The sequence below is a fragment of the Lissotriton helveticus genome, chromosome 5_1 (assembly GCF_964261635.1).
Source record: "Lissotriton helveticus chromosome 5_1, aLisHel1.1, whole genome shotgun sequence".
NCBI classification, from domain to species: Eukaryota; Metazoa; Chordata; class Amphibia; order Caudata; family Salamandridae; genus Lissotriton; species Lissotriton helveticus.
This window is the reverse complement of record NC_136065.1, coordinates 1,225,028,638-1,225,056,417: the sequence shown is the minus strand read 5'-3', so window position 1 is coordinate 1,225,056,417 and position 27,780 is coordinate 1,225,028,638. Positions and strand designations below refer to the sequence as shown.

General features: G+C 45.4%; 1 protein-coding gene across 2 annotated transcripts in view; it reads right to left on the bottom strand.

Annotated features, from left to right (window-relative positions):
* The window catches only part of BTBD16 (BTB domain containing 16), a 957,777-nt gene that overhangs the window by 611,952 nt on the left and 318,045 nt on the right, over nucleotides 1–27,780 (bottom strand). For both annotated transcript variants that reach the window (XM_078641204.1, XM_078641205.1), the window contains exon 7: nucleotides 20,129–20,278. In XM_078641204.1, coding sequence (XP_078497330.1) covers nucleotides 20,129–20,278 — 150 coding nt within the window. The remainder of the gene's footprint in view (nucleotides 1–20,128; nucleotides 20,279–27,780) is intronic.

The following is a 27,780-nucleotide window of genomic DNA, read 5'->3' as shown; positions in this document are numbered from 1 at the left end:
TTTGCAACCCAGTTAATACTCTTGTACAACCCTCCAGACATACCGGTTGAGTGGATTCATCATATGCCTTTAGATATTCATCTACTCACAATTTATTATTAGACTTAAGAGCGTTATATTCGATGGAACGTGACATGTTTTAGTTCAAACAGAAATAGTAAAAGAAACCCCTTCTGGGTAGAATACCCTACCTGTCAGATAAGCATAGGAGCTTGGCCAATTTGGCAGACAATTATTTTCTAGATAACTGCAAATTGTCTGGCCATATTTCAAACAGGTTCAAGACTTTAGAAACATCCCATACAAAAGAATACTCAGCCTTAGGGTTATTTGCTACCCGACTTCCTTGTAGCAGTTTGCATTTTAATGGATGCATCTCTACCGGTCTGCCATCCACTTGGTAATGTCCCGCCAAGATGGCAGATCAAAAATTGTTCACAGACGTGTATGTTAAACCTTCTGAAGCTTTGTGAGGAAGAAAATCTATCACCTGAGATGATTCTGCCTCCAAGGGATCCACATGCTTTTCATTGCACCAACAAATCCAGCCTTGCCATGCTGACGAGTACTGCTTCCTGGTGGAAGGGGCCCAGGACTGCTAGATAAAATCTGAAGCTGCTTTCAAAATTCCAGGCAACGTCCACTGTTGCCTGAAAGCAACCAGGCCATCAGGGATAACTGTCTTGACACTATTAGTAGATTCAACTCCCCCTGAGGGCCCTGGAGCATCGTCGGGGACCACGGGAAAAGCAGAGGACAGTAGCACGCCAACTCCAACAGCATGGGGAACCAAGGTTGAGCCTTCCACAGGAGGGTGACCATGAGGATCTCCGACCTTTGGTGGTAGGTTTGGTGTGCCACCCTGGGGATAAGGACAAAAGGAGGGAACGCATAGATCAAGGTCCTGACTAGTCCTGTGGGAAAGCATCCGTGGCCTTCGCTAGAGGGTCCGGTCTCCAGCTGAAAAAATCTCTAGATAGCAATTGAGCTGGAGGCGAACAGGTCCATCGCAAATGGACCCCATATTGAGTGAATCATCTGAAATAAAGAGGGGTGAAGTTGCCAATCGCTGTAATCCTTCAAGTGAAGGGAGTTCCAGTCCTCTACTTTGTTGGATTGACTGGGTAAGTAATCTGCTATCACTGAATTCTGGTGAGAGAGGCAATAATTCTAGAAATACCTGGCAATCTTCAGCAACATTGGGGACCTCGTGCCCCCCCAGCTTGTTGATGTATCGCACCGCCGATATATTGTCCATCAGTAGAACGATGCAACAAGATACTGACTTGGGGGAGAGGGTCTGAATCATAAATGATCCAGCCGAAAGTTCCAGACAGTTGATGTGAAGAGACAACTCCTGAAGAGACCATCTGCCCCTTGTGGAGACTTCTCCACAGCAAGCCCCTCAGCCCCAATGGCTGGCTTCGGACTCTATCACAATCTCTGTGAGAGAACCGAATATCGCCCTGCTGTTCCAGGCATCCATGTGAGCCAGCTACCACTGAAGCTCCTCCATGATGTTCTCTGTCAGGGGTGTTTTGAGTAGTATAAACCCTTCTGAAGGTGGCGTATTTTGAGACACTGTAAGGTCTGATAATGAAGGGGACCTGGGTGGAATGGCCTGTATCGAGGAAGCCAAGAGACTGACCAGGCAAACAATCGCTCACAAAGACATGACTTGATTGGTTAAGGCTACTTTCAGTTCCTTCGAGTATGATTTTGGGATGTAACTGTACCATCTGTGAGTTCATTTCAAATCCCAGAAATTCTATTGATTGGGTTGGACAGAGAACTGACTTGATATTGTTGATGACAAACCCCAGCTCCTGTAGCAGGGAGAGTGTTGTGTGAGAGTGAAAAGATGCAACGGAGAGCGACGTAGCCATAATGAGAATGTCGTCAAGATATATTATTAGCCGTATACCTTGCTCTCTGAGATGGACCACTACTGGTTTCATCAGCTTGGTGAAGCACCAGGGAACCAAAGGAAGGCCGAAAGGAAGGACAAAATATTCCAGCCATCTGTCCTTCCACCGGAATTGTAGAAAATGCTGGTGGGGAGGAAAGAATTGGAATGGTTAAATATGAGTACTTGAATTCCGAACAGACCATCCAGTCTCCTTCCTGTAACAAATCCGCCAACAGATGGATACCTTACGTCTTGAAGTGCCTGCAGCTGACAAACTGATTGAATTCTTTCAGAATGAAGACTAATCTGTGTCCACCTCCTCTCTTCTGTACTAGGAAAACGTTGCTGCAGAAGCCCCGGAGGCCGTTGTGGCAAAATGCCACTGCATTCTTCTGCAGCAGGTCTCCTATTTCTGTGTTAAAAAGTTAACTGGTTGGCAGGAAACTCCTGGAATGGAATCTGGTAAAAGTCTATGTGGAAATAGTGAATGGTTTGCAGAACCCACACATCTTGTGTACTGGTCATCCATTTGTATAGAAAATGACGGACAGAACCCCTCAGAGGAATAGAAGAAGTATCGAGAAATCTTACGTGAAGTAATTTGGGGCTGGAAGCCTGCTCTTTGGCCGTCTCAATTGAATTGATGGCGGGAAAATCTCTGCCTTGTGGTGTTGAAGGTGCGACCTCTGTTAGTATCCTGTCAGTCTCCTCTGCCACAACCGTAGCCGCCTATAGGGGGGCCCTGGTAGTAAAGGCGGCCTGGCGAGTGGCCCATGCCACGCCCGGCCCTGCCAAAAGGGCCAGCTTGAAACAATCTCTTGATGTTGGTTTGGGCTTTGTCAAGGGATGTAAAGGGGCCTACGCACTTGGATACGTCCTTGACAAATCTGTCCCTAAAGAGGAGGCGCTAAGCCAGGGGAACAACTTCAGCAGAGGCCAGCTCTGTGAGGTTAGAGTCCATTCTCATGAGAAGGGATTTGTGCCTTTTAGCTGATACGGCCCAGTTGGCGTTTCCCAGAACACAAATAGCTCGAAGTCCAGCCCGCAATGATGTCGGGATCTTCAGGCGAAACTGTGTCTTTAGCCACTAGAGCCATCTCTAGAATTTTTGCATGGGGACCAGTTATATCTAGAAGTTTGTCTTGACAGCCACGCCAGGCGCAGTCGATACCCTTCTTAGGGGCCTTAGTGAACTTTTTGCTAACGCTAACATATTCAGATCAATGTCTAGAGTTTTGGCTACTGTGTCTGGAATATCTGGACGGGTCATTCCACTCGCAGTCTGTTGCGAACTTCTTTATCGGATCTTCTGCGCAAATTCTGATGGAGATACTCTGCGACCTCAGAGGCAGGAGCCCAGTCGGAGGATCGTGGCTAGATAATGCCTTGAGGATTGAAATCGAATGGGGTAGAAATCGGTACGTTAGACAGTGAAGGCTGACTTATGTGTGCCTTTTTTGCCTGCTGCTGGTATCTGCGGCCCAAACAGGGAGTCAGGAGAGCCAACAAAAACGATAAATAGCCTGCACTCGGCTTGGGCCAGCTCCAATTCTTATAGCCCGGGCAGGTGTAGGACCACACAGAGATATTTATTAGGCTGTGTGGTGTCCCGCATCAAAAGAATATGGAACACAGAGGAAATTGTGTAACGACTGTGCATAACCAAAAAGGAGGTAAAAACCAGCCCAATTGAGCTACGCACGTCAGGCTAAACAAACAGACTTGCTACGCTTGCGGGCCCGATGAGGGTAGGCTCCGTGGCAAGGGTGCAATGCGCGCTCGTGCCACTGAGGCACTTCTGACCATGCGCTCACAGGGGAAAGCAGCAGGCATTAAAACCATGCGACCAGCAGGAGAGGACGCTGGTTTGCGACTGCATAACGCAGCCAGCGTTCGCTCCCTACCGGTGTGAAGTCACTTGGCAATAAACACAGGAAAATTCAAAATTACACTCGCAATGCGAGAGGACAAGCAAAACAAGTTCATTACCAATTGTAAACCATCATATAAGGCACTATGGAAACAAAGGTGAAGAGCACTTTTACTCAGCTGCGAGCAGCAAAGAAAGAGGCTATTGTTACGTAGAAGGTCCCGGTATAGGGACAAAGAGACTGAGATTGGTGGATATACACCCTGGCATCATGGGAAATGTCGTTTTTGTAAATGTTAAACGTTTTTTATTGGCTGATGAAATTTTATCAGTAAAGAAAGAGAAAGCATAATCCGAAGCCTCCGGTCCTGTGATAGAATTGTGTGGAGCACAGCCCTTCGCCCCTCGGCCTTCTCACAGCTCAGGTAATTGATCTGCTGCAACACTTCAGAAGCTGCGACTTTTGTTCAGTGTTGCCCACTTCACCGCAGGTTTTCACCACTCGGTACTGCTTGCATCTCACCAAATGAGAGTTGAGTTCCCCCAGTGGCCGCTTGCCGTGGTAGTGCTGCGGGGCGGTGGGGCAGGAGAGGGGCAGGATGGGGGTAGTGGAGTCCAACATACGAGGGACAGGAGTAAGGTAAGTAATCAAATAAATAAAATTTACCTTGCACTCGCTGCATCGCCGTGCCGCCACTGATGTTCCCCATGTATGGCGTGTTTCCATATTCACCATTAAAAGAAGCAGAGGTGGTGAGCGGGACTGCCTGAGAAGAGTCTGCTTCCCCAGTCAGCCCCATGAATGTGCAAGCTGAGATTATGCAGCCTGCAAAGCAGCATTAATATTCATTCATGTGCATCGCGCCAGCTTTAATCTTAACGTGGGACCCGCTGTTCCACATGAACTGTCTGAAGACCATCATTGGTATTATTAAGGAATCGCTATTAAAGACTTGCAAAACGGGATGCATGAAGAAATCGCAAAATTTATAGCGATTTCTACATCTTCCTTATTTGCGATTCGCTAATTGCAAATCGCAAATAAGGAATGACTCCCCATTCATTCCTATGGGCCAAAGGCCCATATGAATGAATGGGGAATCAATCCTTATTTGCGATTAGCAATTAGCGAATCGCAAATAAGGACGCGATTTCAAGGGTGCCAGGGTGTCCAAAGGACACCCTGTAGCAGCCCTGAAATGGTGATTTACACTGGTGTTGCGCGCACACATGTCCAAAGGACACCCAACTTAGAAAAATGCACTAAAGTGCATTTTTCTAAGTTTTCGCTATTTACCACGAAGTCAGACTTCGCGGTAAATAGTGGCCAAAAATTGCGATTTCGCAATTCTAAAATGGTTCATGAATTGCATTTAAGGAATCTCAAATAGAGAATCCTTATATGCAATTCTTCGCAATTTAGCGATTTCAGAATTTGCGAATTTTGCATTTGGGATGATGAATCCCAAATGCAAAAAAAGCGCTCGCAAAGGGCCAGCTTGGCAGAATCTGGCCCTTTGCGAGCCGATTTTTCGTTCATTAATCTGGCTGATAGTCATGTAAATGAGTCCAATACTAATGCGGGTGCTTGGTTCTAAAATGACCCTTCAGAAGTCCATCTGGAAACATTAATGAAGGGGCACGCTGTACCTTTTCGCACCCCAAAGAAAACACTGAATATTAATTATTAATTATAATTGGTTTTAAATACTAATGAGACTGTCAAACACTGTGCCTATGGTGCAGCCTGTGTAGCCTAATAAATATTCACTGTGTTGTCCAAGTTAATTATTAATGAAGGGGCCTACCTTTCTCCCATGCACCCTGCAGAACAGCACTAATGTTCACTGATAAGTGAAACTTTTATTTTAGTGACTGTATTGTGCCTTCTCAGCCCGAAATGTATTATGCATTGTTTTACTTTTTACATAATTTCATCCATGTGCAGCCTTGAATATCGATTCATTCATCCATTCGTGTGATCTTGAATATATTTTTAGCCGTTGCCCTTTCTTGTAGCGCCTCACCAATACTTCTCCCCATCTGCGCAGTAACTGAACATTTTCTAGACAAATACAGTGTGTTGTTGGCACAACCGCAAGGGTTTCTCTTTAACCAGGGAAGATATAAAACCGCATAGAACAGCTGTTTCTCTGTACAGTTTATCATTTGTTTTATATGTGAGCCACAGTGTCAAGAGCATTCATTTTAAGATCACTTCCTGGTAAAACTAAGCCAGATGTGATGAAGTAGGTGCTGTGACCTTCTGAAATTCATTCAGTTTTGCTGGTGGACACTCTAGACTAGAGTATTCATCAACAATGCTCTAAGAAATGTAATGTACAGACTATGAAGTTTTTTTACTTACAAGAATATCATGGCCCAGGAGAAGCGGATGGATACTATTTGCTATAGATGGTGAGAAAAATAAAAGTAGGTAGTCAAGATATCATAAACGTGTGCTGTTATATAGTTTTTTTGCAATTAATATAGGATTCCCCTGGTGTAGAGACATAATTGGTGAGAATTTAAACTGCATGTTACATCGAAGAAAAAGCCCATTTAAACCCACGGTACACTAATTAATATTAAATAAACACATATAATAGGAATTATAAGAGAGTAGAGAGTATAGAGCACGATGGATTGGCACTCTGAATTCTCAGTACCCATTATAGTCGTTCTATAAATGGGCCTTAAGAATAATGAACCTTGGGAGGAATAATTCGAGTACCCCAGGTCTTTGGTTGGATAAATGATTATATGAAAAAATAACGAGATATTAATGACTCTAAAGGAAAGGGAACCCCGTGATGTGATAACAAATTGAAATCATGGAGGATTAGGCGGTAGAAGGGATACACTGAGCCTGTTTAAGTAATTCTGTCCCTGATGTTCATATGTCTGATAATGGTTTTCTGTCTATTTTTTTGGTTTTATAATATTTTGTCCTGAAGAAAGTGGAGTGAACCAACCACACACCACCGAAATTCCGCATCGACAACTTGTAATGCCATCTGTTTTTTAGTATTTTATGGTGATAATTTGTGATGAGATTTGTTCTTTTAGCGTATTTTTAGCCTTGTGATTGCTGAGATCAACAGAAACTGTTTTTTTAAACAACAAATCATTGTGTTAGTAAGACATTATAGTGATGTATTATTACACAAACCATGAATAATTCTTTTATATAACTGCTATTAATCCACGAAGAACTGGGGGTCAAATATATCTCGGATCTGGTGGCAGTTAGGCCCCTCTTATGTTGGCTTAAGATCTGAACAAATGTAGAGGCGGGACTGACAAGGCTGGTAATCCAGGTTAGTTTATCCCTAGATCATGCGGTGAAAATCCCATGGATAACATATGTTAAGGATTCCTTTACCAAACTAGGGCGTGCAGACCTGTTTGCCATCCCAGAATCAATAAGATCTAAGGACAAGGGTGAGATCAAAGCTTTGCACTTAAAGTTTGGCTTGGCGCAACGTGAGGCCTCTGAACTCGTTAAACATACAGTGAGAGATCATATTCAAGTATAAATAACCCAGGGCATTGAGCCATATCTAACATTATTGATGAGCGCACATGATAGATTTTTAATTACTCGTTTTAGATTCAATTGTATTCATCACTTATTGGCCGTACCGGCAGATTTCATAATAAATGCAGAAGAGAGAGGGCGACAATAGGTCTCCAAAGGATACTCTTCACTTAGTCCTTCTCTGCCCGTATTACGGCTACCCCAGAAAAAAGTTTTTAAAGGGTCTACTTAGGAGAGCTAGATTTAGACAGGCTCGAGTAGCCTTGCTGTTTTTAAAATTATCAACTGACATTTTTACTCTTTTCTGTATGGCTAATTTTTTAAGAGCTGCTTTAAAGCTAAGAATAACAAGGGGGGATTACATTTTGGGGTCTCCTTCTTATTCCCATGCATTGTCTTGTCTATGTGATTGATTTATATTTGTGGTAACCCCCAAACAGTCTGTATTAATGAAATGTATCCTTATGAAATATTTTATGAATGACCTGTTATTTATATGCTTTTATTAGTTGTTGCTCAAATTGAATAAAGTTTATAATGACTGAAAAAAACTGCTATTAATTATTTAACATTTCATTATATGAAGATAATATTGAATATAGTATTGAGGATTTATGATATGGAATAAAATAGACATTTTTACACTAAACAGGGATCAGTGCTTAGATAGTAGAGTGAATGCTAATGAATATGAAGTCCACCTGAAAAAACGATTTGAAAGGTGATATAATACGAATGGGAATCACAAGAGGGATCGTTTGCTATTTGTTTGGATTTTAGCCTTGTTCCTCTTGTTAGAAGGGTACTACTCCCATACATGTGGAGTGCTGTTATACAGTTATGCCTTCCAAGTGTTCACAGCGGAATACTGATAATAGGAGAGATTCCATGTTGTGCACCTGCAGCAAAAAGCATCTCAACACAATTTAATTCCATTCACACTTTTAAGAGTTGTCTCTACCTTAAGTTTTTCAGGGATTCAAGCTCAATTATTTCCAATAGGAAACTGAATAGCCAGCCCCTTGTTGAGAGAGATGCTGCCTGCCTGATCCCACTTTTGGCAAGATAATGCTGAGTAATCTACCAGAACTGACTCATAACATTGTCAGAGTTGTCTTTAATTTCACAGTGTTTTTTAGTTCAAAAACCTGCTAGACATGGTGCTCTAGAGGCTAAATGCTCTCCATATGCAGCTAGTACCTAGGCCCAGTTAAAGACAGATGTATTTAATACACACTCCAGTGATGGGAGAAGAGGAGCATGACAAGGAAGAGCCTGGGGGAGTTGCCATTCAGTTAAGATACCTATGTCCCTTGAAAGAAATCACCCTTTGAACATTGGTCTCTGGTCTTAGCACACAAGAAAAATGCTCTGCAGCTGGAGGCTAAGATACTCGGGGGATATTTACAAGGACTGGCAATAACTAATGCTAATGCTAGTCAGCGGCAGTTTTCTTACCGCTGTGTATCGCTTTAAACTATTGCCTTGTTAGTGACGTATGTACAAGACGTCGCTGCATGGCGATAGCTTCAGGGATCAGCGGTGAAAACTGCAGCTAACATTTGCGTGGTGGCGATAGGAATTCCAGAGTAAGCGGACAAAAACCAACAAAAGGCCCATTATCGGCAAAAAAAGCACGTTAGTCAGCCCAACATGAGTTTATTTCAGTTGACCTCCAATAGAAAATAACAAAAAAACACAATGAAATGCAGCATAGAGCAGCCAGGGCCACGCGCAGCACACATCAACAACACCCTCAAGCCACCCAACATCCAGGAGGACCAGAATGAGAGCCTGGATGCCTCGCTGGACCCGCGCCTGGAGCCTGGATGCCTCACTGGACCTGCATCTGGAGCGTGGATGCCTAATTGGACCTGCGTCTGGAGCCTGGGGCCGCACTGGACCTGCATCTGGAGCCTGGAGTGGGATGCCGAGGAGCTGTGGAGTCGATGAGCCGTGGCGGTAGACCCTGAGGTGCGGCGATCGCCCATACCTGGTGCTGAAGTCTAGCAGGTCACATGGGGACATGCTGTTGACCTGTGTGAGAAGACCGCCTTGTGCCCCTTGGAGCTGTGAATGGTAGAGGCGCACCAATGTAGGGAGGTCTGCATCGCATACTAAGATCTACCACTACACCGGGGTGCACGGAGGGGATTACCAAGGGTGGGCGGCGCCTCTATGCATCACAGGCCGGATGATGTTGCGCTGGCCAGACTGGAGGATGAGGCCCCTGAGCTGCGCCGAACCGAGGTGGGAGGGCTGCAACTTCACGCCTAAGGGAGCCCTGCTGCATCAACTGCATCAGGAGGTTCACCAGCGGACTTGTTGGCAACTGCTGTACCTAGGCTTGTTATATTCCACCTGGCTGAGGCTCCTGCTGGCTGATTCAAAGATTAGGAGAGAGTGCAGCGGATTGCGCCACAGTGTCAATCTCCAGGTAAGTATATGGTGGGACGTGTAGCAGGGGAGGCCCGGGGGTCAAGTCGCACAGGCCTAGCACATGTAGATGACACACCCTAGTGGCGGCTCATCCGCTATGGCGGAAGAGCGTCTCCCTACTGCTTTAAAGCAGTGCAAGAAGAGGAAAAATCATCACATGATGATATCTTCCTAGTGTAATAGTGCTATGTTTCTTTTGCAGGCGGGAGGGTGGGTAGGGCTGCTTCACTCAAGGTGCAGGCCAGGGACGGAGTTGCATGCCCACTCAAGGTCGCAATGACTGTTTGGTTGGCCCACTCAGGCCACCCAGAGCAGTCATGCGCACTGTCCTGTTCGCAATGCAGGCTGCATTACAGCCTGCATGAAGAACATGCCCACCCCTCCAGCCCCTGGCTGAATGCCTTGTCCCGGCACCAATGATCAATCCCAACGTCGCATTGCAGCATTGTGATTGTCTAAGGGGAGGGAGACTGACTGCCTACTTCATGTTCCTGGAAGCAGACTCAGGAGAGCAGGAGCAACGAAAACACGGGAACCGGCCTCGAGGTAAGATTTCTCTCATTTAAATATTTACAATACCCGCTCACACCGTCGTCCACGCACCAACCACTGTCCTTTCCGGCGTTTCCTACCTCCCAGATGTCCAGTCCCCCCTGCAGCACTTCTCAATGGGGGCCGCTGTGCGGCCATGGACAGCAGGCGCACCACTGGTGTGCCAAAGGTATATATGAAGTTACAACGCATACCATTACATTGCATTCCATTACAATGCATACTAATACTAGGCATATGGCAACAGTAGGGAAGGTGTTGGACAGCGGAGATGTAAATATTACTATTCCCACTGCAGTGAGTGCAACCCTAAAACTAACCCTGCACCCCCAAAGCTAACCCTGAACCCTAAAATTAATCTTAGAGCCCCCAAAACACACCCTAAAAATCATATTTGACCCGCATGCACACTCCAATTTTCATAATTGCGCCCAAAACACACCCCAATTTTCAAATTTTACCCCATAATACACCCCAAATTTCATCTCCTACACCTGAAATCCACCCGCCCTAAAACTTAATAATATCGCATTACTAACCTCACAATGCGTTGTAATGACATTGCGATGTAAAGGCACCTGCGTTGTTGTAGTTGCATTGTAAAGGCATTACGATATAATGCCTGCTTTGTAATGGACGTCTCCCGTGACAAAGGGAAGCCATAGGCAAGCCCATCTGCATTTGGCTGCCCCTAGAAAGTGCTCAGCACCAAGCACCCTTCCTCTTGGACACTCCACCGCTACGACGCCAGCACCATCTTCGTCATCAACCCTGGACGCTACATCGCCTGCCAGGACCAACCTCTGCTCCGGACCGGACATCGCCATAACTGACGGCTACTAAATCACCCGCAAGGACCACCCCGACCGTCCAGGAGCAGGCATTGGCATCACCCCTGGAACGGGCTCAGCACCAAGCACCCTTCCTCTTGGACACTCCACTGGTATGACGCCAGCACCCTCCTCTTCATCAACCCTAGACCCCACATCGCCAACCAGGGGCAACCTCTGCTCCGGTCCGGCCATGGACCCCCATTCTCCGCTACCATTGTAGACCTCATTGCACCCCAGGCTCTCCCATCCACCAACGGCATCCTACTCGGTGAACTCAAGTTCCACCTGGACAACCCCAGTGACAAGAACACCACCCCCTCCTGGGGAAGCTCCCCAACATTAGATTCAAGCAACTAGTCGCCGCAGCAAGCCACTTACCAGAACACATTGTCGAGCATGTCTCCTCCACCAGCGGGAACTTCAACTACACCACCGGACTCTCCTGGATCGACCATCATTGTATACATCACGTCTTCACCATGCCCACCGTACACCACTGCCATCATCGCCTCCCTCACAGCTGGATCAAGGCCACCGAAGAACATCTCATCAACTTCCTCAGCACCACCACTCCGCTAACGCTTACAGACGATGACACCTCAGCATGCAACTGCCACCGATGGATCTCCAACTGCGCCGACACCTTGGCACCCCTCAAGAATGGACCAGGCAAAACTAGCACCACGTTGCACCGTATTTGCAAACTGACACATGTAGGTATATCCATGACCTTGTAAAGCCCTGTGCCACATCATACCTGCATCAGGTATGATGTACGCAGGGTGTGCGTTCCCACGCAACAAGGCCTCATAGGAGTGGAACAGGGAAATCCCTCAGATTTCACTGCAACAATTGTAGGACGGCACTGCATCAGTACCTTACCCCTGCCTGATGGCAGGCGTAAATGTGACACAGGGATAGCTTGGCCCCATGTATTGCTGGAGTTGCATCATGCTTGTGACAGGACTGCAGCAATGCATGACTTTGGGGCAGACAGATACATCAGGAGTCTAGTCGTATCATTCATAACATGCGTAATAAAGCACTGTCCAGTGAATACAGCGTGTCTGTGTTGTCGCAAGACGAGCATAGTGAAAAGTTTTGCAACGCTGTCTTGTTGCAGCGCTGCAACACTTTTATGACTAAGGCCCAGGAATGCGCACTATCTCATTGATGGTGCACATTCCTGCCCTGTAGTTTTGTCGCAGGGCAGCGCAGCAACATTGCTTGCAGTGCTGTCCAGCACCAAAGCCTGCTTAAATGAGGCCCCAGTTGTTATCTCCATTTTTAAGACCAGCTATTTTCTGGTCTTAAAAAACTGCCTCTAACTACAGTTAGAGGCAATTTTTTGGGTCCTCTTGACATCAACGATTCCCTCGTACATACCGCAAAGTGGGATTAGCGGCAATTTTCGCACGGGAACGCTTCCCTTGCATATCATTATCACTAACAGAAGTGGCAATCTTTTCTATAGACGTTTTCACCGGAAAACTGCCGCAAACAGAGGTTAGCGAAAGCTTGTACATATTGCGATGTAAATATCACTGCAAAACCATCGGAAAAGTGCTGCTAAGGCGCCATTAACTCCTTGTACATATGCCCCTTGGACTTCCTAGTTCTAATCCTGTCCCTCCTGCGCTCAGCAATGTGAACAACTGCTGCCTAGATAGCGGTCCGCACGATCCATGCAGCATAGTGAAAACTTTTCTCACTCTCATGTGAGTCTATGCTGTGATCACTCATTTCATTGGTTCCAGTCTGCCTGTTAGCATTTTGTAGACCTTTGCCACATTTCAAGTTCTTTTCTATACTGGTCACATTCACAGCTGTGGCCATTATATTTCTTGCATTGTTCATTCTAGCTGTGCTACTGTTTTTCTCCTCTGGCATGAATTTTGGGTGTGTCGTATAGTCCTCATGCATGACAGCTTCCTCCTGATTTAATTTGTTGGATGGGTAGAGATTGTAGGAGAATTATGAATGATTTTGTGAAAATTCCCAGGTGCTTCTTGTCATTGTCTGACCAGGACAAGGTATTTTTTTTATCCTTTGAACTGTCCTCTTCATTGGAAGACTTACTTTGTCTTGCTCTTTCCTCCGATAATATCTGCTCTGAACTGGATTCAAAATGAGTGTTCAATAGGACATGTGCTGGAGGGGTCTCTAGGTCCTTTCTTCCAGAGGACACGAAGAGCTCAGCAAAGCCTTTGTGTGTGGTTTCTTGAGATGAGAGATGCACACATGACAGACGTGGAGAATCCTCGCCGCAATCGCATGCAAACACAACCTCAAGATCATCTCATACGCCGACGACACCCAGCTGATCCTCTCCCTCACCAAAGACCCATCCACCGCCAAATCCAACCTCCAGGAAGGAATGAAAAACGTCGCGGATTGGATGAAACTCAGCCGTCTCAAACTGAACTCAGACAAGACGGAGGTCCTCATCCTCCGACCATCCCCATTGGCCTGGGACGACTCCTGGTGGCCCACAGCACTGGGCATCTCACCGATACCCACGGACCACGCACGCAACCTGGGATTCATCCTGGACTTCTCCCTCACGATGACCAAGCAAGTCAACGCCATCTCATCCTCAGGCTTCAACAACCTGCGCATGCTCCGAAAGATCTTCCGTTGGATCCCTACTGAAACCAGAAAGACGGTCACCCAGGCCCTCGTCACCAGCCGACTGGACTACGGGAACGCCCTCTATGCAGGAACCACAGCCAAACTTCAGAAAAGGCTCCAGCGCATACAGAATGCATCCGCAGGACTCATCCTGGACATCTCACGCCACAGCCACATATCTACCCACCTGAAAGACCTGCACTGGCTGCACGTCAGCAAAAGGATCACCTTACGGCTCCTCACCCACGCACACAAAGCGCTCCACAACACAGGCCCCGAATACCTCAACAACCGCCTCACGTTCCACACTCCGATCCGCCAGCTCCGATCCTCCAGTCTCGCCCTCGGCAGCGTACCACGGATTCGCAGAACCACCTCTGGAGGAAGATCTTTCTCTTACCTGGCTGCCAAGACGTGGAACTCCCGACACACCCACCTACGACTGACCCAGGATCACCTCACCTTCAGGAAACACCTCAAGACCTGGCTCTTCAAGCAGAAGCAGCACCCCCCCCTCCCTCCAGGGCCTTGAGACCCTGACGAGTGAGTAGCGCGCTTTATAAATGTATTGATTGATTGATTGATTGCTTGATCCTACCCATTTTGATTCTCCCATTCATTACCACCATTAAACAAGACGGTAGGGATATTAGAATGACTGATTATTTTACAACATTAACGGTGCTCGTCAGTGTTGCGCTTGGGATATTTCTTTCATTCATGGCACACTCTCAGCAGCAGGTGCTCTACACACTGAGCTATCTCGCCCACTGGTCGTACAATGTATATGTATGTTCATCTTTTTCTAAAGCACACCTTTCCTTTAAGATTGTGGGTATTAGGCTTTCCATTCATTAAAGACTTTGTGCCCTCTTTACAGGTGGCTATGGCCTTGCATACAGAGAAACGTACAACCAATCAGCTATCTCAATCAGTGGTGGTGTATGCCATGAGACCTTATAACTCACAAACCTCTAAATTAATATATATCTCTACAACATTTGTGGTGTGACTCAGTGTTGTGCTTGGGACATTTCTTTCATTTATGGCACACTGTGAACAGCAGGCACTCTGTACACAGAACTACCTTGTGTAAATCGTGAGTGTTAAGCTCTTGTGTTATTAAAGGGTTTGGGCCCTATTTCCAATCTCACTGCCCCCTTTCATCCCTCCCTCCCACTTCCTGCCTCCTCTCTGTACTACCTGCTCAAACATACTGCCTTCCTGTACCTTCTCTTGCTGAGCATTTATCCACCTCTGACCCCTCCCCATGTGCCCATCCCCATCATCTCAAAGCTGATCTCACTTGTACTCGGAAACTGGAAGATGTGCAAAGCCAGTCTCTTTACTTGCTCTCTCTCTCTGGCGGCCCACACTCCTCTCTCGGTCTAGTGCCCATACTAAGTGCCCAGCCGTTAACTGGTGGGTGGTCATTGTCTCTCTGAACACCTGCCTTACTTTGAGGATAATAAGGTTTCTTTAAGGAAAGCAACCAGTCCCTATCTCTCGTACTCTCTCTCACCCCTATCTCTCTCACTTTCTCACGCACTCTTCCCGCATCTTTCATGTGGTTGACTACAGGTTTTCAAGCACAGTTTCTTTCCCATGCATTTTCAAGTAATCTGTCCCTCAATCCCAAGTTCTCCTCCTCTTCTTGGGGTGTCGTGCGCTTACACAGGCCCTAACTCTTTATGCGTCTGCTGCTTGCTCTCCTCTTCTTTATCTCTTTCTCACACACTCTTTCTGCTCCTCTGTCTGAAGTTCATTCAGCACTTTGTGCTCAAACTACCTATCCATCTGTCTTCCTGTCTATCTATTCTGTGCAGCTCTCACCCATCTATCCCCCATGCCACATGATTCCACTACACAAATCCACTCCATTTCACACAATTTCACTTCATACAATTCCATAGCAATTCCAATCAACTCATATAATTCCATTCCAGACCACATGCATCCAGTCCACACCAAGCTAAAACACATGGGTAAAAGACAATGCTATTTAGAAACACCAATAGCTCTAAATCTGGCAAATGCGAAAACCTATTGGCATTTGCCCATGCGTCCTTCTTTTTAGAACAGCACCAATCCCTTTAAGTTAGTTGAACTGCTTAAAAAATAAGCTATCCGTTTGGGACTCCAACTACAGGTATTGTGTTTTGCCAGTGGTTCCTAAACTTTGACTTTTTTGGACCACGCTTTATCATTACCTGAACTCGGGGACCCCCACAGAATCATTACTGGAATACGGGGACCCCCACAGAGTCATTACTGAAAAGAAGCGACCCTAGCCTAAGTATTTTCAATGATCTGAACCACAAAATACACAAAACAAACCCCAGAAACAATCACTCATCAAACAAATGCACAAATAATGAAATAGTTTAAATAATTCACAAACAAGTATAAAAAACATCTACAATTTTAAGGGAAGATTGGATTCTTTACAAATTCAATTTAAGCCGTTCAACGAACATAGTAGAGTCAGTTTGATGCACTTGCGCTGCTCCCATAAATCAATCTGAGGATACCAGCTTAATTTTTTGCCTCCAGTTTAAAATTCCTAAACATTCACAGGAAGGTTTAACATTTTCAATTTTGCTTCTTTATTTATGTGCAATGTGATTAATCTGTTCAAATTTTAATATTCTAAGCAGTCGCGGACCCCTGAGTAGGCTTTGCGGACCACCAGGGTTCCTGGACCAGAAGTCAAGACCACTGTGTTATGCTGTTGCTTGCAAGCCACCACCCCTGCTTTGGTAGCCAACCACAGAGGGTCACAAATAGAGACCTACCTAATTAGTATTTATTAGGCAGATTATTTAACAACTCCCTACGACTGGACATTTTGCAAAGCAATCTATTAGTATCTATGGCAAAATTAAAGACCTGGGGCCTTATTTATGAAGGCCTTGCGCCGCCGGTGCGTCACTTTTTCCCATTTTAAAAGTGGCGCACCGGCGGCGCAAGGCCTTCATAAATAAGGCCCCTGTTGTATAAAGTCATTGTGTCATTTGTGTCCACGTTTTGGATACATCTGGCCCTGAGTCACATAGAACAGCCCTATAACTCGGTTTTTTTCCTGAAACTAAATTTTAAGAGGTGGCTTGTTCGAAGCAAATTCAATTTGATCTTTGAAAGAACCCCTGACAAGTCTGGAAAGAAGATATGATGGAATATTTACTGGGCGGAACGGAAAAAAAGACTGTTTCCGAGTAATATTGGGATGAAGTAATTGAATGCCCAAATACACTAGACGTAATGGCTAAAATAGCATTGGTTTGCTTGACAGGCAGCCGGTAGAGACATTTCACCACAGAAGAAATGCGTTCAAATTTTCGAATTTTTACTTATGACCTGGTACAGGTGGACTCTCTGGAACCAACAGAACAAAGCCTTAGGATGGCATTAGTACAATGACCCTGGATGAAACAAATGCATGTATTGCAAAAACGTGGTGTGAGAAAGAATGCAATTCAGTAACCTGATATAGGCTTTAACTACAGTGAAAATCTGGGGATTTGGAGAAAACATTGTAATCTAGAATCACGCAGTTTCCACAAAGATTGCACTGGTTTATGAAACCGGTTAATCGAAGCCAATTCCAGAGTAAGACCAAAAGCAGGGCCAAATTAGGCATGGACTCAGATGGATTTTCAGGGGGAACCACTGCCCATTTGACTGAGGCCGAGGTTGGCTGAGATGTCACCTTGAATCCCATTTATGATCCCCTGGTCAACAAGCATTGACAAAGCCAACTGGTCTCTCCATTCGGAACCTATTGGCTTTGGCAATTGTTTAGTCATGCTGTGCAGCTTGGCTAAAGAGAAAAAAAAGAGCTTTGAAGCAGCCACTGTGTTTGCTGTACATTTTACCAGAGTATACATGGCGTCCCTGTAGTGCGAAGCAGCAACCAGCTTACCGTGCCAGCACTCCCGTAGGCTGCACAATGCCATATCAGTGATAGAGAGTCGTATTTAGATCTCAGCAGATGGAACCCTGCGTCACAAACATTAGGATACCCCGTCCGCCGCATTGCGGCCTCCATAGGATATAACTGGTTTCTTTGTGATGGAGTATTTCTCTGCGCTAACATCTAAATCAGGCCCAGCGTATTTTCTCTGGAATGCTACAGCTAGGTTCCTGTTGTCTGGCAAATTGTGCCACCGTGTGATTTACTGTTCATATTTAAATGGTTAACTAAAACATTAGAATCTCAAAACACAGGCCTCTGACTGCATGAAGCACCCCCACGCCCCATTAATTGCTGGACACAGCGTAGCATAATGGGAAGCGATTAAAGGTGAATACACAGTTTGGCGTGGTTGAGGAACACAACTATAAGCTGGAAAACCCTATCTGTTTTACTGGCTGACGCAGATGAAACCTTCGTTCTTCACACAGCTATCCAATCTACATTTTCATGAGTTGATGAGTCAACAAGTTTATCTGAAGCCTTCTCGCCGACGAGCCCTCGGGCAATAAAGACATTTCAGCCCAATTACAACATTGAATACCTACATGGACCCTTTGGCTAGTCGGAACATTCCTCCAGTGTCAATCTTTTAAGCACAAGGGCATGTCACATTTTCTAAAGCAAAGTCTATCATCTTTCTGCACCAGGGATTAGGTCTGACTCCCACTACTGGCAATTTGACAGAGCTCACTGCACCAGCATCGATATACACATATTCTGTGATGGCTTACAATTGTTCGTAATGAAACCAATGACAACCACAAGTAAGCAATGCATCTTTCTATGCACTAAAGACATTAAACAAACATACAAGAGGCTAGATATTTGATGATTGACAGTGTAGATAGCGTTAGCTTATATGTAAATGTAACCATAATAGCAAATCACTATAAAGAAAAGGTTTTATTATGCCCAGGTTATCCAGCATCTGGTGGGAGTAGCTCACCCAGGCCCACTTTGTCATTTGCATTCTGGGCCCTGTAGTCTATTGTCATGGCAGAGAAACAAAACTGCAAGGCAGTCTAGTGAATTTGTGGCTAGTGCATGCACTGCAGATTTCTGCATTTGACCTTGCGGTTACAGGTTCAAACACTGCTTGGTATACCTGACTTTTCACTCTTCCATGGTATCAAACATGAATACCATTTACATCCTCATTCTAAATCCCATGATAACTTTGAAATGAGGTCCAAACTGTTTTGAAGCTCAATTTAATGATGAAGTTATATTTTCAGTCAATATTTAGGAAAAATAACTTTTAGAAAGCTACAGTTTCCCTGCCCTAAAGCTTGACCTTAATAAGGTGTGAAATTCCTCCCAGAAGCTACATAAGAGATGATTTTAATTGCCAGGTCGACCTGAACGGGCAGCTAAGACTCCTCTGAGCTTCACTGGACTTTCAGGGTAAGGACTACTTCCCTTCTGTTGGCACACTAGGGTCAAATACTGCCTGATAGGTCTGTTAGAGAGACATGCAATAACCTTAGTGCAAACACTCTCAGAGAATCTCAAAAGCTACAACTATCCAGCCTACGGTTCCCTTGCAGAGTCTACCATCTCAGTGGCATCCCATGCAGGAACTTCTATAAACTTTCAATGTTTTTGTTAAAAAAAGTGACAAGGTCCCTTTCTGAAGTCGGACTTAGAAACTGTTTCTACGTTTTGACTTCCAGACTTTCACAGTGACTAATCCACTTAGGGGATCCGACCATGGCTCCATCAAAGGCGTGCTGAAATTGCACATTGGTCCTGGTCTACCGCAACAATTGACTTACATTTGGTGCTTTATTTTCATTATCATTTTTAAGACAGAAATATTTAACAATTCATATTGACAGCTCCTCTTGTTGTTTTGGTGTCATTTTGCTTTTTAAAATGTTCTCTCTTTTTATAAGTTGGAGTGGGGATTTTATTGTGTTTTATGTTGAACTTTTTACACTATTACAAGTCTTGGGCCAGGCATAAAAGGCTGTGAATGAGAAATGAGAGACTATGCTTGGAATTAGCAGGTTGATCCAGAGTAAACCGGGCTACACGTACCAGATGATGATAGTAATTGGGCATATTAAGGAGTGCTGCAACCCGGACTAGAATAGCTGTGCCCTGGGTTTATAACGGCTGATGGCAAATGTTTCAACCCTAGTTAACATGGGGATCCAATCTAGAAAACCATTTAGATGTTTTAATACCTTTGTTCTTTTATTAATATTAAACATTTTGTAGTGTTGTTTACTTACGTGGTGTTACTCCCCGTGAGGTCTTTGAGAACAGAAAGGGACAAGGTGCATTTACGACTCTCATTACCCCCGAACATTTTGCTGACATCACTAGTTAGATGCATGGTTCTTGGTCTATCCTCCGAGATCAGAGAGCTCACCTGTGACCTTTTTCTCTGTTAAATCCAAAGCTGCCTCCGCCTGCTTTTGTTGCTCCAATGCCAGTCTCAAGAGATGCGAGAGGGTGCCTGATTTGATGAGGTAAGGTCGGTGCAGCTCCCACGTGGTGCCCAAACACTGCAGTGCAACATCTAGAAGCATATGACATTCTTGTTACTGTACAATAAGGCATCTGATTATGATTATTTGCTGTATAGAAGGTACACAATGTGCTCTTCCAGCTTCATCAAATGCTAGGATTAAACGAAGAAAACCCTGTGTAGGCAAAATCATTCAACATGGAGGTTACAAACTGTGTTGTCAGAGTTGTATACAGGGCCCAAAATGTACTAAATGCTGACACACTATAAGGCAGTTGTATGTGCCATTGAAAGGCTGTGTGCCCTGTCTAATCAAATAGTTGACACTCAAAATACCCAAGCTAATTAGATACTTACCTTCAGTAACTACATTTCTGGTGGATACAATTTCAGAGTCCTCACCTCTTGAATCTCCTCAGGGGCCATACTGGATTTAAAGAAGATGAAACAGCACTGCATAGCTAGGTGGCATCACTGCTCCCATTCAACACCAGTGTAAGGAAATGCCTCTTTTTGCAGGACCCACCCGTACTTTTTGGACTGGTGCTGCTGGTTTTCAACTTTGCGAGTGCAGAGAGTCCTGATAATCAGACCTCAGAGTTAGGGTTGTGGCCTTAAAAAGTGTATGTTTAATTGGCTTATTCCAAAATTAGCATAAGTCAAGTTACTTACAAGTCCCTAGTGTATGATATCAGGAGTGCACATAGCTTGTATATTAAAGTGTCCCTCATAGGCAGCCGCACTTGTGTCACCTGAGCGTGACAAAGTAAAACATGTCTCTCCATCAAGCCACAACAGTCTGGTAGAGCAGTTTTAAACTGCTAATTTGACTTGGCTATTTAAACTAGTTTCACAGTCCAGAACTTCCTTTTTAATATATGTGTCACCCCTAAGGTAGGCCAGTCGAGCCCTAAGGTAAGGTACAGTATAATAAGAAGTAGGACAAGTATTTCGTATGTACTAAGGGTAACACCACCAAACTGTAGTTTTTACTGTAGAATGGCTAGTAGCCTCATTGACAAGTAGAGGGTTACACATTGTACTAAAATCTGAATGGGATTTCAAAAGTTGGTACTTCAAGGTATCAAAAGAATCTTTAGATTAAATCCAATTTGATGCCTTAGTCGAATTTAATATATATCGTTTGCATAAAAGGCAAGTTTAGAAAGTTTCCACTCTGTTGCCCAAGTTTTTCAGTCACTATTTACAGATGCTGAACACAAGACAGCTTTCTGCCCTACTGAAGAGAGGTGTGGATGAATCCCAGGAAAGGGCACAATAGAGGGCTGCTGCTGAAAGAGGTTTCACCTCTCCCTAGCAGGAAGCCAAACAGGGTGTGAGACCAAAAGCTTAGCTTCAAAGGGGTAGCTGCCTTTGAAGGGCAAATGGAGAACACACACAAGAAAGGCTGCTCTTTTGCTCTGGTAAACAGGCTGGTGTATGTAACAGAGAGGGGAAAACAGTAGTCAAACTAGTATTCCCGTGGGCATGCAGCCCTCAGGTTGCACAACTAGAGGATGTGCTACCAAGCGAGCTCCACACACCGTGAGAAGGATTCTGTCATCTTGGGAGTGAGCAGAATACTGCGCTCTGAGATAGCTAGATGGCACACATTGCAGGAAGTGGTCATCAGACAGGAAGGGACCTGGTAGCCTATTGGCTTGTAGTCACCACATTCCAGACAACCAGCAACGGCCGTAAAAATGGCACCATTGGGACCCAGACCACAGATTACATCTGTAATGGAGAGAAGACCAATAAAGGACCGCCCTGCTGTTCCCTGGACCTGGCAAAGAGTGGTGCACCAAAGGCTGGACTGCACCCGGTACTCCTGGGCTAGGAACAAGAGGACTGTACCTGTGGTGCACTGCTCGAGGAAAAGTCATCCCACCAGCCGCAGGCAGAAAAGGAGGAATCCAAGAGTTAATTGGCTGACTTCCTGGGACAACGCCAAGGCCACAAAAGCTGAAGACTCTGCCTTGGGGAGTTGGTAGCCACAAGCACTTAGTCGCTGCTTACCGCCGAAATGCAGTCCGGGAAAACAAGCTCTGACACTCACAAGTTGCACCAGAGTCTGCTGGACCCAAGAAAGTCACTGAAGTGAGGTTTGGTCGCCCAGGACATACACTAGCCTCAGTTAAAGGGAACCACTGGTTTTGCTGTGACAGGAAGACGGTAGACCAGTGGCAACTGGTTTTTGACTTGACTTCCCCTGGGCTTCCAGGAACATTGACTTCTGTGACCAAAGTCATCCCTCTGTGTCTGTATACCATGGGTAGGCCCCTGGAAGACCCTCGTCAACCTGATCAGCATCCTGTATGCCTTGCCTCAGGACCACTCTATTGATGCCTATGGCGGTTTGATCAAAGAGCCTGGAACCGAACTGGAGACTGCTCTGACTGCAAGTTAACTGTCTTGCTAATCCTTACTGGCCCTTGTGATTTGCTTTCTGATGGAGTTGGATGCCCAAAGCAGGCGGGAATACCCAAACACATTATAAAATGTTTTCAAAGTAACCACTAGATGTAGTAATTGCAATGCAATGCACGCGCTCCCCTCCGAGGACTACATCCTTTTGGGAGACCTCAACTTTCACCTTGAAAAGAACAACGACCGCAACACCACCACCCTCTTGGACAACCTCGCAAACCTCGGACTTAAACAACTAGTCACCTCCTCCACCCACATCGCAGGTCACACACTCGACCCTATCTTCACCTCCAGCAAACATATCTCCTTCAGCCACACCACAGCTCTCCTTTGGATTGACCACAGCTGCGTTCACTTCACCTACAACAAGCCCACATCCAACAACCACCCCAACCCACTCTGCAAAGAAACTGGAACAAAATCACCATCGACCAGATCTCCTCATCGCTTCTCCAAAACCCCCCCGCCCACTCCTCAAACCCAGATCAAGCAGCCACCAACCTCACCCAATGGTTATCCAACAGCGCCGACATCCTAGCACCACTGAAAAAACGACAAATCAAACTAGTCAGCAAGAAGGCCTCCTGGTTCAACGATGATGTTAAGAAATCCAAGAAACTTTGTCGCTCCCTCGAGAAGGTCTGGAAAAAAGACCCAACCACCAGCACCAAGGACGCCTTTAAAAACGCCACCCGCATACACCACCAACTGATCCGGACTGCCAAGAAAGCCGCCTTCAAGGACCGACTAGATAACAACGCCCACAACAGCAAGGAATTATTCAACATCGTCAAGGAATTTACCAACCCCTCAGCCAACTCCAACGACATCACCCCCTCTCAAGCCCTCTGCGACTCCCTAGCCTCATTCTTCCACAACAAAATTGCGGACATCCACAACAGCTTCGACAACCAACCCGGAGACCAACCCACCCAATCCCCTGCTGGACCCCCACCCCCCCTGAACATCCTCAATGACTGGAAGCCAATCTCCACTGAGGACACCATCCGTCTGATGAACTCTATCCACTCAGGATCCCCCACAGACCCTTGCCCTCACCACATCTTTAACAAAGCAGACTCCATTATTGCACCGCACCTCCGTGACGTCATCAACTGCTCCCTCAACTCCGCAACCTTCCCGGAAAGCTGGAAACATGCCGAACTCAGCGCCCTCCTGAAGAAACCCACAGCTGACCCCACCGAACTCAAAAACTACCGCCCTATCTCACTCCTTCCCTTCCCGGCCAAAGTCATCGAGAAAGCGATCAACAACCAGCTCGCCGCTTTCCTCGAAACCAACAAATCCCTCGACTCCTCACAATCCGGCTTCCGAGCCAAACACAGCACTGAAACCGCCCTCATCGCAGCAACAGACGACATTCGAACTCTACTGGACAATGAAGACACAGTCGCCCTCATCCTCCTCGACCTCTCCGCAGCCTTCGACACAGTCTGCCATAGCACCCTTCTACAGCGCCTCAAAAACATCGGAATCCAAGGAAAAGCACTGGAATGGATCACCTCGTTCCTCTCCGGAAGAACCCAGAGAGTCCGCCTTCCACCATTCAAGTCAGAAGCCACTGAAGTCATCTGCGGCGTACCACAAGGATCCTCACTCAGCCCCACCCTCTTCAACGTATACATGAGCCCCCTGGCGGCCATCGCTCGCCAACACAATCTCAACATCATCTCCTACGCGGATGACACTCAACTGGTCCTATCACTCACCAGAGACCCTAACACGGCCAAAACAAACCTGCACGAAGGAATGAAAGAAGTAGCCGATTGGATGAAGCACAACTGTCTGAAACTGAACTCAGACAAAACAGAAGTCCTCATCCTAGGCACCTCCCCCTCCGCCTGGGATGACTCTTGGTGGCCAGAAGCCCTTGGAAAAGCACCCATCCCGACGGACCACGCACGGAACCTGGGCGTCATCCTGGATTCTTCACTCTCGATGAACAGACAAGTCAACGCCGTTTCTTCATCTTGCTTCAACATTCTTCGCATGCTCAAAAAAACATTTCGTTGGATCCCCACCGAAACTAGAAAAACGGTCACCCACGCTCTGGTCACGAGCCGACTGGACTACGGAAACACCCTCTACGCCGGGACCACCGCAAAACTCCAGAAAAAACTCCAACGCATCCAGAACGCTTCAGCCAGACTCATACTAGACATCCCGCGTAAAGAACACATCTCTGGTCACCTGAAAAACCTCCACTGGCTCCCCGTCAATAAGAGAATTACTTTCCGGCTCCTAACCCACGCACACAAAGCACTCTACGAAATCGGACCTGAATGCCTCAACACACGACTATCCTTCTACACCCCCCCCCCCCGCCAGCTACGATCCTCCAACCAAGCCCTTGCCACTGTACCTCGCATCAACAAAACCACCATGGGAGGTAGATCCTTCTCCTACCTAGCAGCTAAAACTTGGAACTCACTTCCCACTCACCTTCGCCTTACTCAGAACCACCTAGCATTCAGAAAGCAACTCAAGACGTGGATATTTGACAAGTAATTCCCCACCCCTCTTCAAGCGCCTTGAGACCCTCTGGGTATGTAGCGCGCTATATAAATCTATTGAATTGAATTGAATTGAAATGCTTGTCTGCATTTTGCGTGGAAAGCAGTGATTTAAGGGTTGCCTAATTATATATAGCTCCGGAAATTCTGGTGGATTTCATTCATTTTGATGTCTAAAAATGTATACAAAATACGTGTCAGATTTCATTTGTTTCATGTTTTTCTAATTCAATTGTTTTTGTAATTCTAAATGCTTTGCACTTGCTCCTTTGTTAAAGCCTGACTGCTAGAAGCCACAGCCTCCCACGGTTGAGGTAAGGTTTTCCAAATGAGCCATAACTGGATCCAATACAGGTTTGTGAGTTAATTTCACGGTGAGGTCACACAGCCACACTATATAATAAATAGCATTTTCTCACAACCGGTACCTCCTGGATGTGATGCAATTCCTGTCCTTGTCCATGGCCTTAAATGCAAGGACGTGATTTATGAATAAAACAGAAATGCAGGTAAAAAAACGAACTTAGAACTTAATATATATACAATATACCTTAAAATAATAAGAGGGGTTGGTTGATGAGGAATATGCAAGCAGACAAGAGTATCCACCAGAAACATTGTTAGAAAAGGTAAATAACACAATTTTCTGATAGATATACTTCTACCTGCAGATTCCTCACTTCATGAACCAATACCAAACAATAAACCCCAGGAGAAGTGTCTGAGAAGAAACTTAGTAAAAAAAAAAACTGAGCCATAAGGACTCATGAAGGCAATCATCCATGAAAGGCCATGATGGAATCCATGATGGACTTGAATGGAGTGAAAGAACCTGTCTCCCTCCAACAAGTCAATCGGGTTCTTCAAAATACTTAACAAAAGGAAATTAATGTGACCACTCCCATCCATATGCTATTAAACCATATCATACAAATCACTTTTTAAAATGAAGTAATCAAACAGCCATCAGATAAGTCAAAACCCCTGAGAAGGACTAACATATGCAATACTGCTAATCAAAGTATCGCTAAGGTGAACAGCGCCAGATGCAACATCGGATAAGGTGGGGCAGAACATTTCCACCGTCCATCCCCTCCCCATCAGATATTAAGACCAAACACACTGAAGAAACAAAAGGATGCAAATATCACTGAACTAAGAAACCAGGCTTAAGCCAGAGACGTAGTACACCGAACAATCCCTAGGTTAGAAAGAGCTGGTATAAAACAGGACAGTCATAATGCCAATCAGAACTGTTCAAACGGCAAATTCAACCCAAAAGAGAGGAAAGCAGACCTCCCTTAGGCCCATAACAGTAAGATGAAATACAAACCTTGACTGGTGAAAAGGTGACTTAGCAAATGTGACACTAAGGGCAACACGAAGGACATTGCAAAATGTAATCAGGCACTGAGGGACGAGGGGTCACATCTTGATACCCAAAAAGTGCAATCCATTAAAACATACTCCCCCGGCATAGAGTCAGCACCAAGGAGCCGATCTAAATGGTACTGAAAAACAACCAAAGAAACCTCTACCTAAGCCATAAGAAAACCAGCCAAATAATCAATCATATAGCTACCCTCTCACCCGTACAGCAGGAAATACTTTAGGGAAGAGCAGATGTTAAGTTGTGGGTGTGGGACGACTCAGGAGAATGTAATTGGTAAGGTGGTGTGCCAGGAATAACTGCTGTGTGAGGATGTCATGTCCTCTCTCCCGTTAACCTTACAAGAATCTGAAGGCGAGAGGGACAAATCAAATGACAGGATGAACTTAGCCCTTCTGTAACTAAATCGGCCTTCAGACCTTCAAGTAACAGGCAGTTTACCCACACGGTACTGCAGCCTGCAGTATTGAAATTGCTTCCTAAAAGTGCCAGGTGTGCCTAGCACCAATACCCCATAGACAAAGAAACAAAAAACGACTACACAAACAGAGATACTCTGTCATTCTCACTCAATAGAAGGGAGATACATCTTAAGTTGAAATAAGATAGTCCAGAGTCTTCAATGCTTCAGCTTGCAAATAAACGAGTGTCAGAAAGTGGGTAATTAATTTGGGAATGGAGGGCTCAAAAGGGTAATAACCATACCCTGGTCGGATTGCTACACAAGTTTCAGTGAACCTCTTCTGGATCCTAGTGACTATGGCTCAAGCAGCAGACTGTCCCCCAGAGAAATGTATGTTAAGTTTAAGGAGTACCAACAATTTTGAAGTACAGAAAACAACATACTAACATTCTTACATTTTTCTTTGCTTATATATTGGTTTAATAGGCAAAACACATGAAAACAATAAAAATCAATTACGGGATAAAGAGAACCAGAGATATATATATTTTTTAAGTTTTAAGACAAAAAGGGGCTATAAAAGTTAAAGCCCAATGGAATGATATTAGTTTGTGAGTAATGAAGACCTAGTTGTGATTTCAGACAGACCATGACAGATCTAAAGTTGAATACACCAAACAGGCTATTCCAGTCAAAGTTGTTACCTTCTAATTTAGTCTTCTTTATCGTAGTCCAAATTTTCATTAAAGTTGTTCTTCTGTTGTCAAACTACAGGAGGTACAACACTGGATTGCTG